The sequence below is a fragment of the Geotrypetes seraphini genome, chromosome 1 (genome assembly GCF_902459505.1).
Source record: "Geotrypetes seraphini chromosome 1, aGeoSer1.1, whole genome shotgun sequence".
Taxonomy (NCBI): Eukaryota; Metazoa; Chordata; class Amphibia; order Gymnophiona; family Dermophiidae; genus Geotrypetes; species Geotrypetes seraphini.
In genome coordinates this window covers 154,178,722-154,192,168 of record NC_047084.1, presented here as the reverse complement: position 1 = coordinate 154,192,168, position 13,447 = coordinate 154,178,722, and the positions used below count along the sequence as shown (strand labels likewise).

General features: G+C 40.4%; 1 protein-coding gene across 6 annotated transcripts in view; it reads left to right on the top strand.

The window, feature by feature from the left end:
• The window catches only part of TTC29 (tetratricopeptide repeat domain 29), a 479,583-nt gene that overhangs the window by 453,520 nt on the left and 12,616 nt on the right, over nt 1-13,447 (top strand). For all 6 annotated transcript variants that reach the window (XM_033940245.1, XM_033940255.1, XM_033940229.1 and 3 more), the window contains one exon: nt 12,618-12,849. In XM_033940245.1, coding sequence (XP_033796136.1) covers nt 12,618-12,830 — 213 coding nt within the window. In that variant the 3' untranslated portion in view covers nt 12,831-12,849. The remainder of the gene's footprint in view (nt 1-12,617; nt 12,850-13,447) is intronic.

Genomic DNA, 13,447 nt, shown 5'->3' with positions numbered 1-13,447 from the left:
TTAAGTTAACGGGTTTTTATGGCCGATGACTGGAGCAAGGAGCATGACAACTACGCCGATTTATTCAGTCTATGACTGTGCATAGGCTCCATATCTGAGGCCTTTTCCCGTAGAAAGTCACAAAATGAATGCACTTCTCTAGATAAGTGGGAGTAATATTTTTTCTAGTATAGTATATGAACCAATAAATAGGGCCACCTGTTAATCAGTTTCTCTATCTCCACCTGCTGGTAGATGTCTGCTATCCCACTGGTCTCTAGATTCATCTGCTGCATCTAAAGGAAAGAAAATTAACAGATAAGAACATAATTTTTCCTTCTTCTTCATACAGATCCAAGATCTGATAACGAAAATAATGTCTGAAGTATTAACTTGCACTTTGATAGCTGGTAAACCATTTTGACCAAATATATTGAGTTTTCCAAAAGAAATTATACTGTATGTTTGGTACTTCCCCAAATGTATAAGTGCTTTTTAAAAGTAATTTCATGGGAGTCATGTGACATGATGCTAGGATGTGAGCTCTCGTGCACCCTCACCAAATCAGCTATTTAGTGGCATTTGGACTTTGGTGACGGTCTGGGTCAGAAACTTGTTGAGCAGAAGGCGTCAGAGGGTAGTAGTCAATGGAGATTGCTCTGAGGAAAGGGATGTTACCAGTGGTGTGCCTCAAGGTTCTGTTCTTGGGCCTGTTCTTTTTAACATTTTTATAAACAATATTGCTGAAGGGTTGTTGGGTAAGATTTGCCTCTTTGCGGATGATACGAAAATCAGCAATAGAGTAGACACGCCGGATGGTGTAAATAACATGAAGAAAGACCTGGCGAAGCTCAAAGAATGGTCTGAAATTTGGCAGCTAAAATTTAATGCTAAGAAATGCAAGGTCTTGCATTTGGGCTGCAAGAACCCGAGGGAATGGTACAGTTTAGGGGGTGAAGAACTTATGTGCATGACAGAAGAGCGGGACTTGGGTTTGATTGTATGTGATGATATTAAGGTGGCCAAACAGGTTGAAAAGTTGATGGCAAAAGCTAGAAGGATGCTAGGTTGCATAGGGAGAGGTATGGCCAGTAGGAAAAAGGAGGTATTGATGCCACTATACAAGTCTTTGGTGAGACCTCATTTATAATATTCTGTACAATTCTGGAGGCCACACCTTCAAAAAGATATAAAAAAGATGGATTTGGTCTAGAAGAAGGTTACCAAAATGTTGCGTGATCTTCATCATAAGGCATATGGAGACAAACTTAAAGATCTCAATCTGTATACTTTGGAGGAAAGGCGGGAGAGGGGAGATACGATAGAGATGTGTGCTAATGTTAGCGTTAGTGCATGAGTCCAGCACTTTACAGTATTCTATTAGTTCTTCATATATATACTTTCATTTTTCAAATTCTAATATAGTTTATTTCCAAATTCTTATACCGTTATCAAAGATAATATTGCACTTATCTGAACTCGTATCAGGGAAACGGCCATATATTCAACAAAAGGGGGACAAACAGTGGCGTACCTAGCATATTTGACACCCGGGGCCCATCATTTTTTGACACCCCCCATCTATATGAAAAATATGATTTTTAGTAACAATCTACATATCGCACCAACAAGAGTGTACCTAGGAAAAGGCAGCATCTTAAACACTGCAGTGAGCATTAGAACACCAACACATACATTGTAAAACTAAACAAGCCAGATCCTGCACAGTCAATTGATCCTGTACAGTCGATGCTATCAGAAAGCCATGTACCTTTCATACACACAGACAGATACACCCTTGTCCAATATGGAATAATCACTAACTAAAAATAGAAATATGTAGACAAAAGTTAAACTGAACTGCCAAGAAACCAGACTCTGCATACAATGCAACACCACAAAAACAGTAATACATGTCCTCTAATACTGTGCAAAATATAAAGACAGTAGATGTAAATTTGAAAAAAATGTTACATAACAATCACCACTTTACAAATTAACAAATAAAAATAAAACAAATAATGAGAAATAAGAAAATACCATTTTATTGGACTAATCCCTGTAAGCTCGGTCCCCATCCCCGCAAACTACCTGATTCCATCCACACAAGCCTTGAATTGTTTTATATTGAACTTATTATATTAAAGTATAAAAAGAAATATTCTGTACAATTGTCAATTTATAAATCAGCGTCTTTTCCCCACTTACTGTTCCCCATTTCCCTTCAGCGTCCTCAGCCCACTCTCTCTCCACTTTCCTTCAGCGCACGCACATAAAAACAAGCAAGTAATTTTATATCATTTTCATTCTATTCATTCATAGAAATCAAAGTCTAAATAATGCTAGTCACATAACAAAACATGATTTTACAAAAATAATTCCCTGCACAGTCAAGCCTGCAAGGATTACTAGATGTCTTTCAGCAGCTCCCCTCCCTCCCCCCCTTACCTTCGTGGCCAAGTCAAAATGATCTACCAACAATAAAATTTTAAAAACACAAAGCACACTGTACGCAGAGAAAATGTTAATTATCATTTATATTCTGTGGGTTTTCAAAGAGGTCAAGGCAGATGACTTTATGCAATGTCACCTCAGTAACAACTATACAAAAATAGAAAAATATACTTCCTCCCTTTTTACTAAACCGCGATAGCGTTTTTTAGCACAGGGAGCTGCACTGAATGCCCCACGCTGCTCTCGACGCTCATAGGCTCCCTGCGCTAAAAACTGCTATTGCAGTTTAGTAAAAGGGGCCCATAGTGCAACATATAGTGCAAACGGACACATTTTGATCACTAAATTGAAAATAAAATCATTTTTCCTACCTTTGATTGGTAATTTCATCAGTCTCTGGTTGCACTTTATTCTTCTGACTGTGCATCCAATATTTCTTCCCTTCTTTCAGCCTCCTGTATGCTTCCTCTCCTCCAGACCTCATTCCCTCCCCCATCTTTTTCTTTCTTTCATCCTGCCCCCTTCTTTCTTTCTCTCTCCATGCCCCCTTTCTTTCTGTATGTCTGTCTTTTCTCTCTCTCTTCGTGCCCCATTTCTTTCTTTGTTTCACCCTGCCCCCTTCTTTCTCTCTCCATACCCTCTTTCTTTCTCTATGTCTGTCTTTCTATCTCTCTCCCCATGCCCCATTTTTTTTCTTTCTTTCACCCTGCCCCCTTTCTTTCTTTCTGGATCCCTGTCCCACCCCTTTCTTTCTTTCTGGCTCCCTGTCTCCCCCCCTTTCTTTCTTTCTCCCTGCCCTCCCCCATGCCACCACCGCCACCACCACCATGCTGCCACCACCGCCGAGGAAAGGCTGCCACTGGCCATCGGAAACAGGCCGGCGCCGAAATCGCCCTGCTTCGTTTCCCGCGGGCCGACCAACTCTGGCTATCTGACGTCAATTCTAATGTCGGAGAGGACATTCCAGGCCAGCCAGGCAGCAATTGGCTGGCCCAGAACGTCCTCTCTGACGTCAGAATTGACATCAGACGGCTATAGTTGGTCGGCCCGCGGGAAAAGAAGCAGGGCTAATTCGGAGGGAGGGAGAACTGGCGCCGGCTTCTTTCAGATGATTGAAATGGCAGCCTTTCCCCGGTGGCAAGCCAGCTGTGCACCCCATTGGGCCCGTGCACCTGGGGCGGACCACCCCCCCACCTCCCCTAGGTACGCCACTGTGGACAAAAGCCCTTTTTGACAGCTGCACTAAAAATAGGATGCATTAAACTCATTTCATAGTGTGGCTTAGTAACTATGCACCATGGATATCCTTTAAAACGTATCCTGGATGCATATAACCCTAATCTAAATGAGATGTTCTTTTACAGCATCAAAAAGAAAATGGAAAATGAGGTTGTATCTTTTTAAATACACTTATTCATCTTCTTAAACACAAAGGCCCTGATTCTATAAAAGATGGCTAAAGTTAGGTGCCTAAATCCACACATCTAGCCAATCTAGTCAGCTAACTTATTTGAAAAGCTTAATTGGCAATGATAACAAGCAACTAACACTTTATAAAGACCGTACTTTCACCAACACCACTTTGCCTTAATTGTACAACTGATGATCCTACCACAACTGGACTACTGCAACTCCATCTACATGGGAATCAACACTGCTCTTATTCACAAGATGCAACTCATCCAAAACACTGCCGTAAGACTAATTTTCAACCTGAGAAAATACGACTCAGTCATAACCTTCATCAACCAATTACACTGGCTACCCATCCCATCACAAACAACATTCAAAATATCTTCCATCATTCACCGCATACTTTATGGCAACTCTGCGGCCCCATTCATCCAGCTCTTCTCAATGGCTTGGTCCACCTCTTGCAGAACCCTCAACCGGATGCTACTAAATCTTCTATCCACTAAAGACTTCACTACAAACGAATTTTCCACTCCATACTTACCTTTCTAGGAGTAAAAACTTGGAATGGCCTTACAGAAATTACCAGAACTGAACCTTGCCACATCATCTTCCAAAGAAAACTGAAAACCCATCTGTTTGACACTTAAGGCCTCTTTTACAAAGCCACACTGGTGGCTGCCACGCAGCAACAGCCCTGAAGCCCTTTAAATCTCTATGGTCTTCGGGGCCATTAGCGCAGGGTAGCCACTAGCACAGCTTTGTAAAAGAGGCCATTAATCTCCTATACCCTCTCCTCCTCTCCTCACCTTCCCCTTCCCCTCCTACCTTCTCTCCCTCTCTTTTCTCTCCCCCTCCCTCTTCCTCCTACCCATCCACCTCCCTCTCTCCCTCATCTCCTCCCTCCCCATCCTATCCCCTCCCTTTAAAGTCACCTTGAGCCTGTATAGGTATGAGCGATGCACAAATAGAAGATTAGATTAGATAAACTAATTGGGTGGTATGCACCTACTACTTTTACACACCTAACCCAAAGCGTCTACCAGAAATTTGGCATGGTTTGGGGTGGATCATGGGCAGATTTTGGGTGTGTTTTGTGTGTAGGTGCCTAAAGTGGCTTTAGGCGCTGGTGTTTAGGCCTGGAAAATCCTGGCATAAATAGGGAGTGCCTAAGTCCACTTTAGATGCGATTCTATAAATAGCATCTACCTGAAGATTGACAGGTGATATGCGTTCCTCAGTGCCTATGTTGTAGGCGCTGTTTATACAATCGGGGCCAAAGCATTATTAAGAATCATTGATAATACATCTTCCAATATTTCAAGATCTATCACTTTTTATTTACTCCGATAAGGTTGACTTGTCTTCTGCCCTTCATCCCCTAAGGTACAGCATTTACATGGTCATTGTAAATGCAGCACCTGCAATGCTTGTCCTTAGATATGGAAGAATGATAAATTTCAAGACCCTGTATCAGGATTCTTGATACACGTTGAGACTTTTTACTAATTGCAATTCCAGTTTTGAGATATACACAGTCATTTGTCCTTGTCCCCTACTGCATCCCAGGAAGACAGAAAGAGAACTATGTACCCCTATGATTGAACATCAGAGCTGTATCCGTTCACAACATCTGAAAGCTCCCATGGTATTTCATTGTACCCAACTGCATAATAAGTGTGAAGTTCTTAAAATTACTGTAATAGATCAAGCTGTTTGGATATCTGTAGGTCTGTTCATGAAGCAACATTGTTAAAAAAGGGAAGGAGATGGATATTTAAATTTAACAGTTTCTAAGCAACTAAGGATAACAGAGTGGTTTGTTTGATACCAATAAAACGATAATAATCTATTTTGTCATTATTATGTTTTCAGAATGGTTGCATTAAAATAATTTCAGCTGAAAAGAAGAGCTTTAATGAATATTTTTCAGGATAGATGCTTTTCTGAATTATGAATTGTGAACGAGTTACCGTATTTTTATTTTTACAAACTCACTTATTTTGGGGAGTATGTGGTGCAGTAGTTAGAGCTACAACCTCAGCACACTGAGGTTATGCGTTGATATCCCCTGCTGCTCCTTGTGACCCTGGGCAAGTCACTTAACCCCCTCCCCCCTTCCCCCTGCCATTGTCCCAGGTACATTAGGTAGAGTGTGAACCCACTGGGACAGATAGGGGAAGATGCTTGAGTACCTGAATGTAAACCACTTAGGCTATAAGTGGTATATAAATACTACAAATAAATACAAAATATATATTTTTTTAAATTATATAGTATATATTAAAGTTTTGAATACTCTTTGACAATGAATAAAGTGCAATACTTTAGAAACATGCTTTAACCCTTTCAGGACATAAGAACATAAGCAGTGCCTCCGCCGGGTCAGACCATAGGTCCATCCTGCCCGGCAGTCCGCTCCCGCGGCGGCCCAGACTGGTCACGACCTGTCTGTATCAAGACCAGACTGGTCAAGTCCTGTCTTCCTATCGAAGTCCTAACCTTCCGGTCTTGCACATGCACGACCTGGTTTGGTTTCTATACTCATTACTTGGTTAGCTTTTTATACTTGTGTTACATCCTAGCTCCTCCCTCAGTATCCCGCGATCCCTTTATCCCTCAGGAATCCGTCCAATCCCTATTTAAATCCCTGTACCGTACTCTGCCTGATCACTTCCTCCGGTAGCGCATTCCAAGTGTCCACGACCCTTTGGGTGAAAAAAAACTTCCTTGCATTTGTTTTGAACCTATCTCCCTTCAGTTTCTCCGAATGCCCCCTCGTATTCGCTGTTCCTTTCAGTCTGAAGAATCTGTCCCTATCCACCCTCTCTATGCCCCTCATGATCTTGAAGGTCTCTATCATATCTCCCCTGAGCCTCCTCTTCTCCAGAGAGAAGAGCCCCAGCCTATCCAATCTCTCGGCGTATGGGCAGTGTTCCAGTCCTCTTACCAGTTACATATTCTATTAAAAAAACAAATAATCAAGTAAATAATCTTCAACTCTCCGCCCAGGAATTAGCCAACTTTTTCACTGAGAAAATTGATAAAATCAGATCTACTTTCACTTCAAATACTTCCAAACAAGTGCAAATAGATTCCAGTGTGTATTCTTCTAAATGCTCCACTTTCAATATTCCTAATCTAACAGAGATCAAATCCATTGTCAACTCAATTAATATCAAAAGTTCCTCAAATGACTTAATTCCTCCTTTCTTTCTTAAGAAATTTTTTACAATCTTCGGTCCAGCAATACTTACTTTGGTCAGTGAAAGTCTAAAACAAGGCATCGTTCCTAAATCTTGGAAACACTCTATTATCTATCCGATTATTAAAAACCATAAAACTAGTTTAGAGGATATGTCAAACTATAGACCTATTGCCAACTTACCATTTCTGACTAAATTAACTGAGAAGATAGTTTTTAATCAAATCTCTGACTTCATCGAAAAAACAAACATTCTTCACCCAAACCAAACAGGTTTTAGGCAACACCACTCAACCGAACATTCATTAATAGGCATGTCCACAATAATTCATTATTTTCTAGATCATCATCAATCTGTTCTGTTAATCTCATTAGACCTCTCATCAGCCTTCGACACCATCGATCACGTATTATTACTACACAGACTTCAATCAATAGGAGTTACTGACCAAGTGCTCTCTTGGTTTCAATCTTATTTTTCAGATCGCTCCTCCTCAGTTTGCTTCAATAACTCTACTTCTAATGTTTCTTCTACTGTAAATGGCGTCCCACAAGGTTCCATACTGTCTCCTCTTTTATTTAATATATTTCTTGCACCTTTATTAACGTTATGCCAATCTATTGGTTTCAATGTCTTCGCTTACGCTGACGACATCCAACTCTTGCACCCTATTGATATCGATAATCCATCAAATACCTCAGAAATTAACGCGAAATTAGAGAAAATTCACACTTGGTTAGATACAAATAGGCTCGCTCTTAATATTAATAAATCTAATGTACTGCTGTTTCCGTGGAAAGACAATCCCAAACTCAAATTCCCTATTATTATTAAGAATCATTCCTTACAAGAAGTAATAAATATTAAAATACTAGGAGTTATTTTTGATCATAAACTTTCCTTTCATAATCATATTAGCTATATTATAACATCATCTTTTTTTAGGCTTCGCCAAATTCGATCTGTTGCTCAGTTTCTCAATAATAAATCTCTCAATATTCTCATCCACTCATTCATTATCTCAAAAATAGATTACTGTAACGCTTTGTTCAAAGGCATAGCCCAAAAGGAAATTAAACGCTTACAAATTATACAAAATACCGCTGTTAAGCTCATTTTCAAAGCAAAAAAATTTGATCACGTAACTCCACTTCTCAAGGAAGCTCATTGGCTTCCTGTTGCTCATAGAATCATCTATAAACTTAGTCTTCTTACTTTCAAATCCTTATCTTTTAAAACTCCGGCCTTTATCTATAATCTTCTAATCCCTTACATAACAAATAGGACTCTTAGATCCACTGATCAACATTTGTTAACAATTCCATCTCTCAAAATTATAAACACACGACGTCAATATATTTTCTCTGTTACCGCACCCCAAACCTGGAATTCTTTACCTTATTATTTAAGACAAGAATCTAACCTAGGAAAATTTAAAAGTAACCTGAAATCTTTTTTATTTATTGACGCCTTTGTCAGTCAACAATAATTTTTCTATAAAATAACTTCAAGATTATGCTCTCTTCCTTCCCTTATGTACTTTCCCTAAATGTTTTACCCACCTTTTTATGAAAATGTAACTTCTATCCCTCCCTTACCGTAATTGTTTCTGGTATTGTCAAAAATGTTTTGTTTGTTTTGTCCACACTCTTAATCTGTATTACTTTTAACTTGTAATTTTTGAGTTGTACATCGCTTTGAATTAAGATAAAGCGATTAATCAAATCCAAATAAACTTGAAACTTGAAACTTGAAACTTGCTCTCCTTTGTACTCTCTCAAGTACCAAGGACCAAGGGACATATTTGTCCCATAACTTTAAAATCCTATAAATTTTGATTGGGATAGTCTACAGTTCTAAATTTGATATGTACGGATTCCATATGATACTGCCTTTATGTAAACAAACTGGTTCCGACATTCATTCATTAGCGTCGTTGCCAGATTGACGAGAAGATTCACTTGCCACACTGTCCATAAGCCAGAAGTGTGATTTTTTTAAATAAAAATAATGATATTTCACAAAAAAAATCAATTTTTTGGCATCTGCAAGCCCTTTTTACCATAAAAATGTCATCAAAACCACAAAAATTGGCCTACGATCCTTATGGTCCTGAAAGGGTTAAACTTACAAGTGGAGAAGTAACCACCACGGTTAGAGCAGTGGGCTGAGTGCTGCTGCTTGTGAGTGTGGGAAAGTTCACTTAACACTCCATTGCCTCAGATAGAACCAAGAGGTTGATAGTCATCACTAATTGTAGATATCCTGAGAACCTGCATGTATCCCAAGGACTCGGTTGAGAACCCTTGATATACAGTGAAGGTCATAATCTTTGAAAATGTAGGAATTGCAACATGTTTAAAAACGCACACATCCATGTGATTGGATTTTCAAATGAAAGCAGACGTCATCATGGAGAATTTATGGCTGAAAGTATGTGTTAGATGACTGGCTGAGAGATAACTACAGGGGAGCTCAGGATGGTTTTACATTAATTTATTCAGGTATTGAAGCATGTTTCCCTGTCTGTCCTGGTGGGCTCACCTGATGGGAGGGGTTTTCGGCACCTGGCCAATCAGAGTCTTAGGCCCCTCCCAGTGCATCCCAGAATGCACTGGGAAGGAGGCCTAAGACTCCAGTTGGCCCAGATGCCTAAGGCCCCTCCTATGGGAGGGGGCCTTAGGCATGTGAGCCAATCAGGGCCTTAGGCTCCTCCCTGGTGCATCCCAAAACTTACTGTGCCCACATGTACACCACAATAGCCCTTATGCCTGCAGATGTCATCTTAATGTAGGTACAGTAGGTTTTGGGTGGGTTTTGGAGGGCTCACCATACAATATAAGCAGGTTATAGAAAAAAATGTGTACCTGGGACTTTTTAATGTGAAGTTCACTGCAATACCCCCTAGACTGCCCCTCTGCTCTGCTGAGCTGTGTCTGTGTGGCCATCTGAAGATGCAATAGAGGCTGGAATGTACTGTTTATTTCACATCTTTGGGTGGTGAGATGGGGGTCAAAGACAACTGGGGGAGTAAGGGGGGTCATGCCTTAATCCCTCCAATGAGCATCTGGCCAGTTTGGACACCTTTTGAAACATAGAAACATGATGGCAGATAAAGGCCAAATGGCCTATCTACTCTGCCCTTCCACACCATCCACTATCTCCTCTTCTCCCTAAGAGATCCCAAATGCCTGCCCCACACTATCTTAAATTCAGAAACAGTTTTCATCTCCACCACCTCCACTGGGAAACTATCCCATGCATCTACCACCCTTTCTGTAAAGGAGTATTTTCTTACATTACTCCTGAACCTACCACCTCTTAACTTCATCCTATGCTCTCCTTCCAGAGTTTTCCTTCATTTGAAAAAGACTCTCCTGTGTATTAATATCATGGAGATATTTAAACGTCTCTATCATATCTCTCCCGTCTTTCTTCCACAGTATACATATTAAGTTCTCTAACTCTGTCCCTATAAGATTTAGGCTCATGGGACCCTCGACCACCAGAGGGCATCCGCTGAAAATCAGGGGAGGGAAGTTTCATGGCGACTCCAGGAAGTATTTCTTCACTGAAAGAGTAGTGGATCATTGGAACAGACTCCCACTCCAGGTGATAAAGGCCAGCAGCGGGACGGATTTTAAGAGAAAATGGGATACTCACGTGGGATCTTTAAGGGAGTAAATTCAGGGGAGGGGATACTTGGAATGGGCAGACTTGGTGGGCTATAGCCCTTTTCTGCTGCTTTTTTCTATGTTTCTATGTTTCTAAAAGCCACTAACCAGTTTTGTAGCAGCCCTCTGGATGGACTCCATCCTCTTTATATCTTTTTGAAGGTGCAGTCTCCAAAATTGCACCCAGCATTCCAAATGGGGCCTCACCAGAGACTTATATAAAGGCATTATCACCTCCCTTTTCCTACTGGCCATTCCTATCCTTATGCACCCAAGCATCTTCCTAGCTTTGACCATCGCCTTTTCTACCTGTTTTGTCACCTTGAGATCATCATCCACAATCACCCCCTAGGCCCGTTCTTCTTCCACACACAGAAATTCCTCACCTCCTATACTATACTGTTCTTCTGGATTTTTGCAGCCCAAGTGCATGACCATGCATTTTTTAGCATTAAATCTTAGTTGCCTGACCATTCTTCAAGGCTTCACCAGATCCCACCTCATGTTATCCACACCCTCTGGGGTGTCTGCCCTATTACAGAGCTTGGTATCATCCGCAAAAAGACAAACTTTGCCAGACAGTCCTTCCACAATATCACTCACAAAGATGTTAAATAAAACCAGTCCAAGGACAGATCCCTGCGGCACTCTACTAACAACATCCTTTTCCTCCAAGCAAACTCCATTTATCACTACCCTTTGTGTCCATCCATTTAACCTTTGAATCTAGTTTGTCACTTTGTCAGTTTGTTTATCGATCACCTGTGCGGCACTGTGTCAAAAGCTTTGCTAAAGTCCAAGTACACTGAATCTAGTGCCCTTCCCATATCCAACTGTATGGTTATCCAGTCAAAGAAATCAATCAGATTTGTCTGACAAGACCTGCCTCCCTTATTTATTTTTAAAACAGGTCTAGCCCCCAAACATCTAAATGGTGTCCTACAAGGACGTTTTGTTAAATGTTTGATGATCACTGCAAAATGTCCAAGTCCTAAGCTTGCACTAAGCCAACCCAAAATAATGAATTTAGACGAATAGGAGATTACCAGCCTAGAAAGACATCTAAAATATGGGTTTTGAAAATAGTGATTTGGACATTTTAGCAAGAAAAACATCCAAATGCCACTTTATGCCATTTTTTTGGACATTTTCTCATTTGAAATTGAGCCCCATAGTAACATAGTAGATGATGGCAGATAAAGACTTGTATACTCCATCCTGTCTGTCCAACAAAATAACTCAAAGCATAAGGTATGATGCAATACTACATATGTATACTTGATTTTGATTTGTCCCTGCCATTTTCAGGGTATAGACCTTAGAAGTCTGCCTGGCACTAACATTGTTTTCCAATTACAGTGGTGCTTCAGAATCCGAACGCCCCAGAATGCCCCAGAACTTGAATGACTTGGAATCCGAAATTTTTTCTTGGAATCCAAACTCTGCTTTGGAATCCGAACACCCTGCACATTGTATGTGTGTGTTTGTGCCCCAGAATCTGAATGCTGCTTTGGAATATTGGTTAATATTTTACCTTAAAATCCAGTGTATTTCCTGTTAAAATTTGAATTTGTGGGACCCAGGAACGGATTAATCCAGTTTCTATTATTTTCAATGGGAAAAATTGTCTTGGAACTCGAACGGAGTTTTGGAACGGATTAAGTTCGGATTCCAAGGTATCACTGTACTAGAGTTGACATGTAAGCACTGCTAAGTTTGTTTAGTTTCATTCTCTTTCCATACAGGTGGGAAATCTAATGGATTAGCACAGTGACCTAAAGGTTAACTACTTGTATAAGGAAAAACCACTATAGATAAATTACAGTAAAATGCTTTTTAATCTACATTTATGTATGCTTGTTTCATATGCTCGTTTGTTGTTTATTGGTAGGGGCGCTATGAAGAGGCCTACAAACATTTTAAGAAAGCTTATGAAACAGCATGCAATCTCCCTAATCTGCCTCTTCTAGAGGAAACTCAAGTTTATTATGGTATTGGACAAGCTCATAAGATGATGATGGAATACTGTAACCATACTGAAGTTGTAGATTTCATCAACACGAAGTTCCTACTGGAGTGGAAGGAAAACAGAACTGACAAGTGACGTGACCCTAATACAGATGGTAAGTCATTAGTTTGAAACAGGTTAATGCTACATTTTACTTAATGGCTGAGTCATTTTTCTTTTGTAGTTTCATTCTGTTCTATCACCTACATATTATGTGAGATTAGACTGACTTTTGCTTTGATTTTGTTAAATTATTTGTAGCTGGTTTTAAGAAAGGTTTGGACAAGTTCCTGGAGGAAAAGTCCATAGTCTGTTATTGAGAAAGACATGGGGGGAAGCCACTACTTGCCCTGCATGGAATATTGCTACAGCTTGGGTTTTGTCCAGGTACTAATGACCTGGATTGGCCACTGTGAGAATGGGCTACTGGGCTTGATGGACCATTGGTCTGACCCAGTAAGGCTATTCTTATGTTCTTAAGATGCAAGATCAAGCATCCGGACATGCAGAGGAAGTTTGATGTCAGTGAGATCCCTGTGCAGTGTGCAATTGAAGTGAGTAACAGGTTCAACCTGCTCAGGCAGGAAGGAGAGGGCCCAGATAAGTTGTGGGCAGAGATCAAAGGAATCATCACTGAAACTGCTTAAAAGCATGTGCCAAACAAGAAGCCAGTACGTGATAGGAACTGATTAACTGGAACTACTTTCCAAATC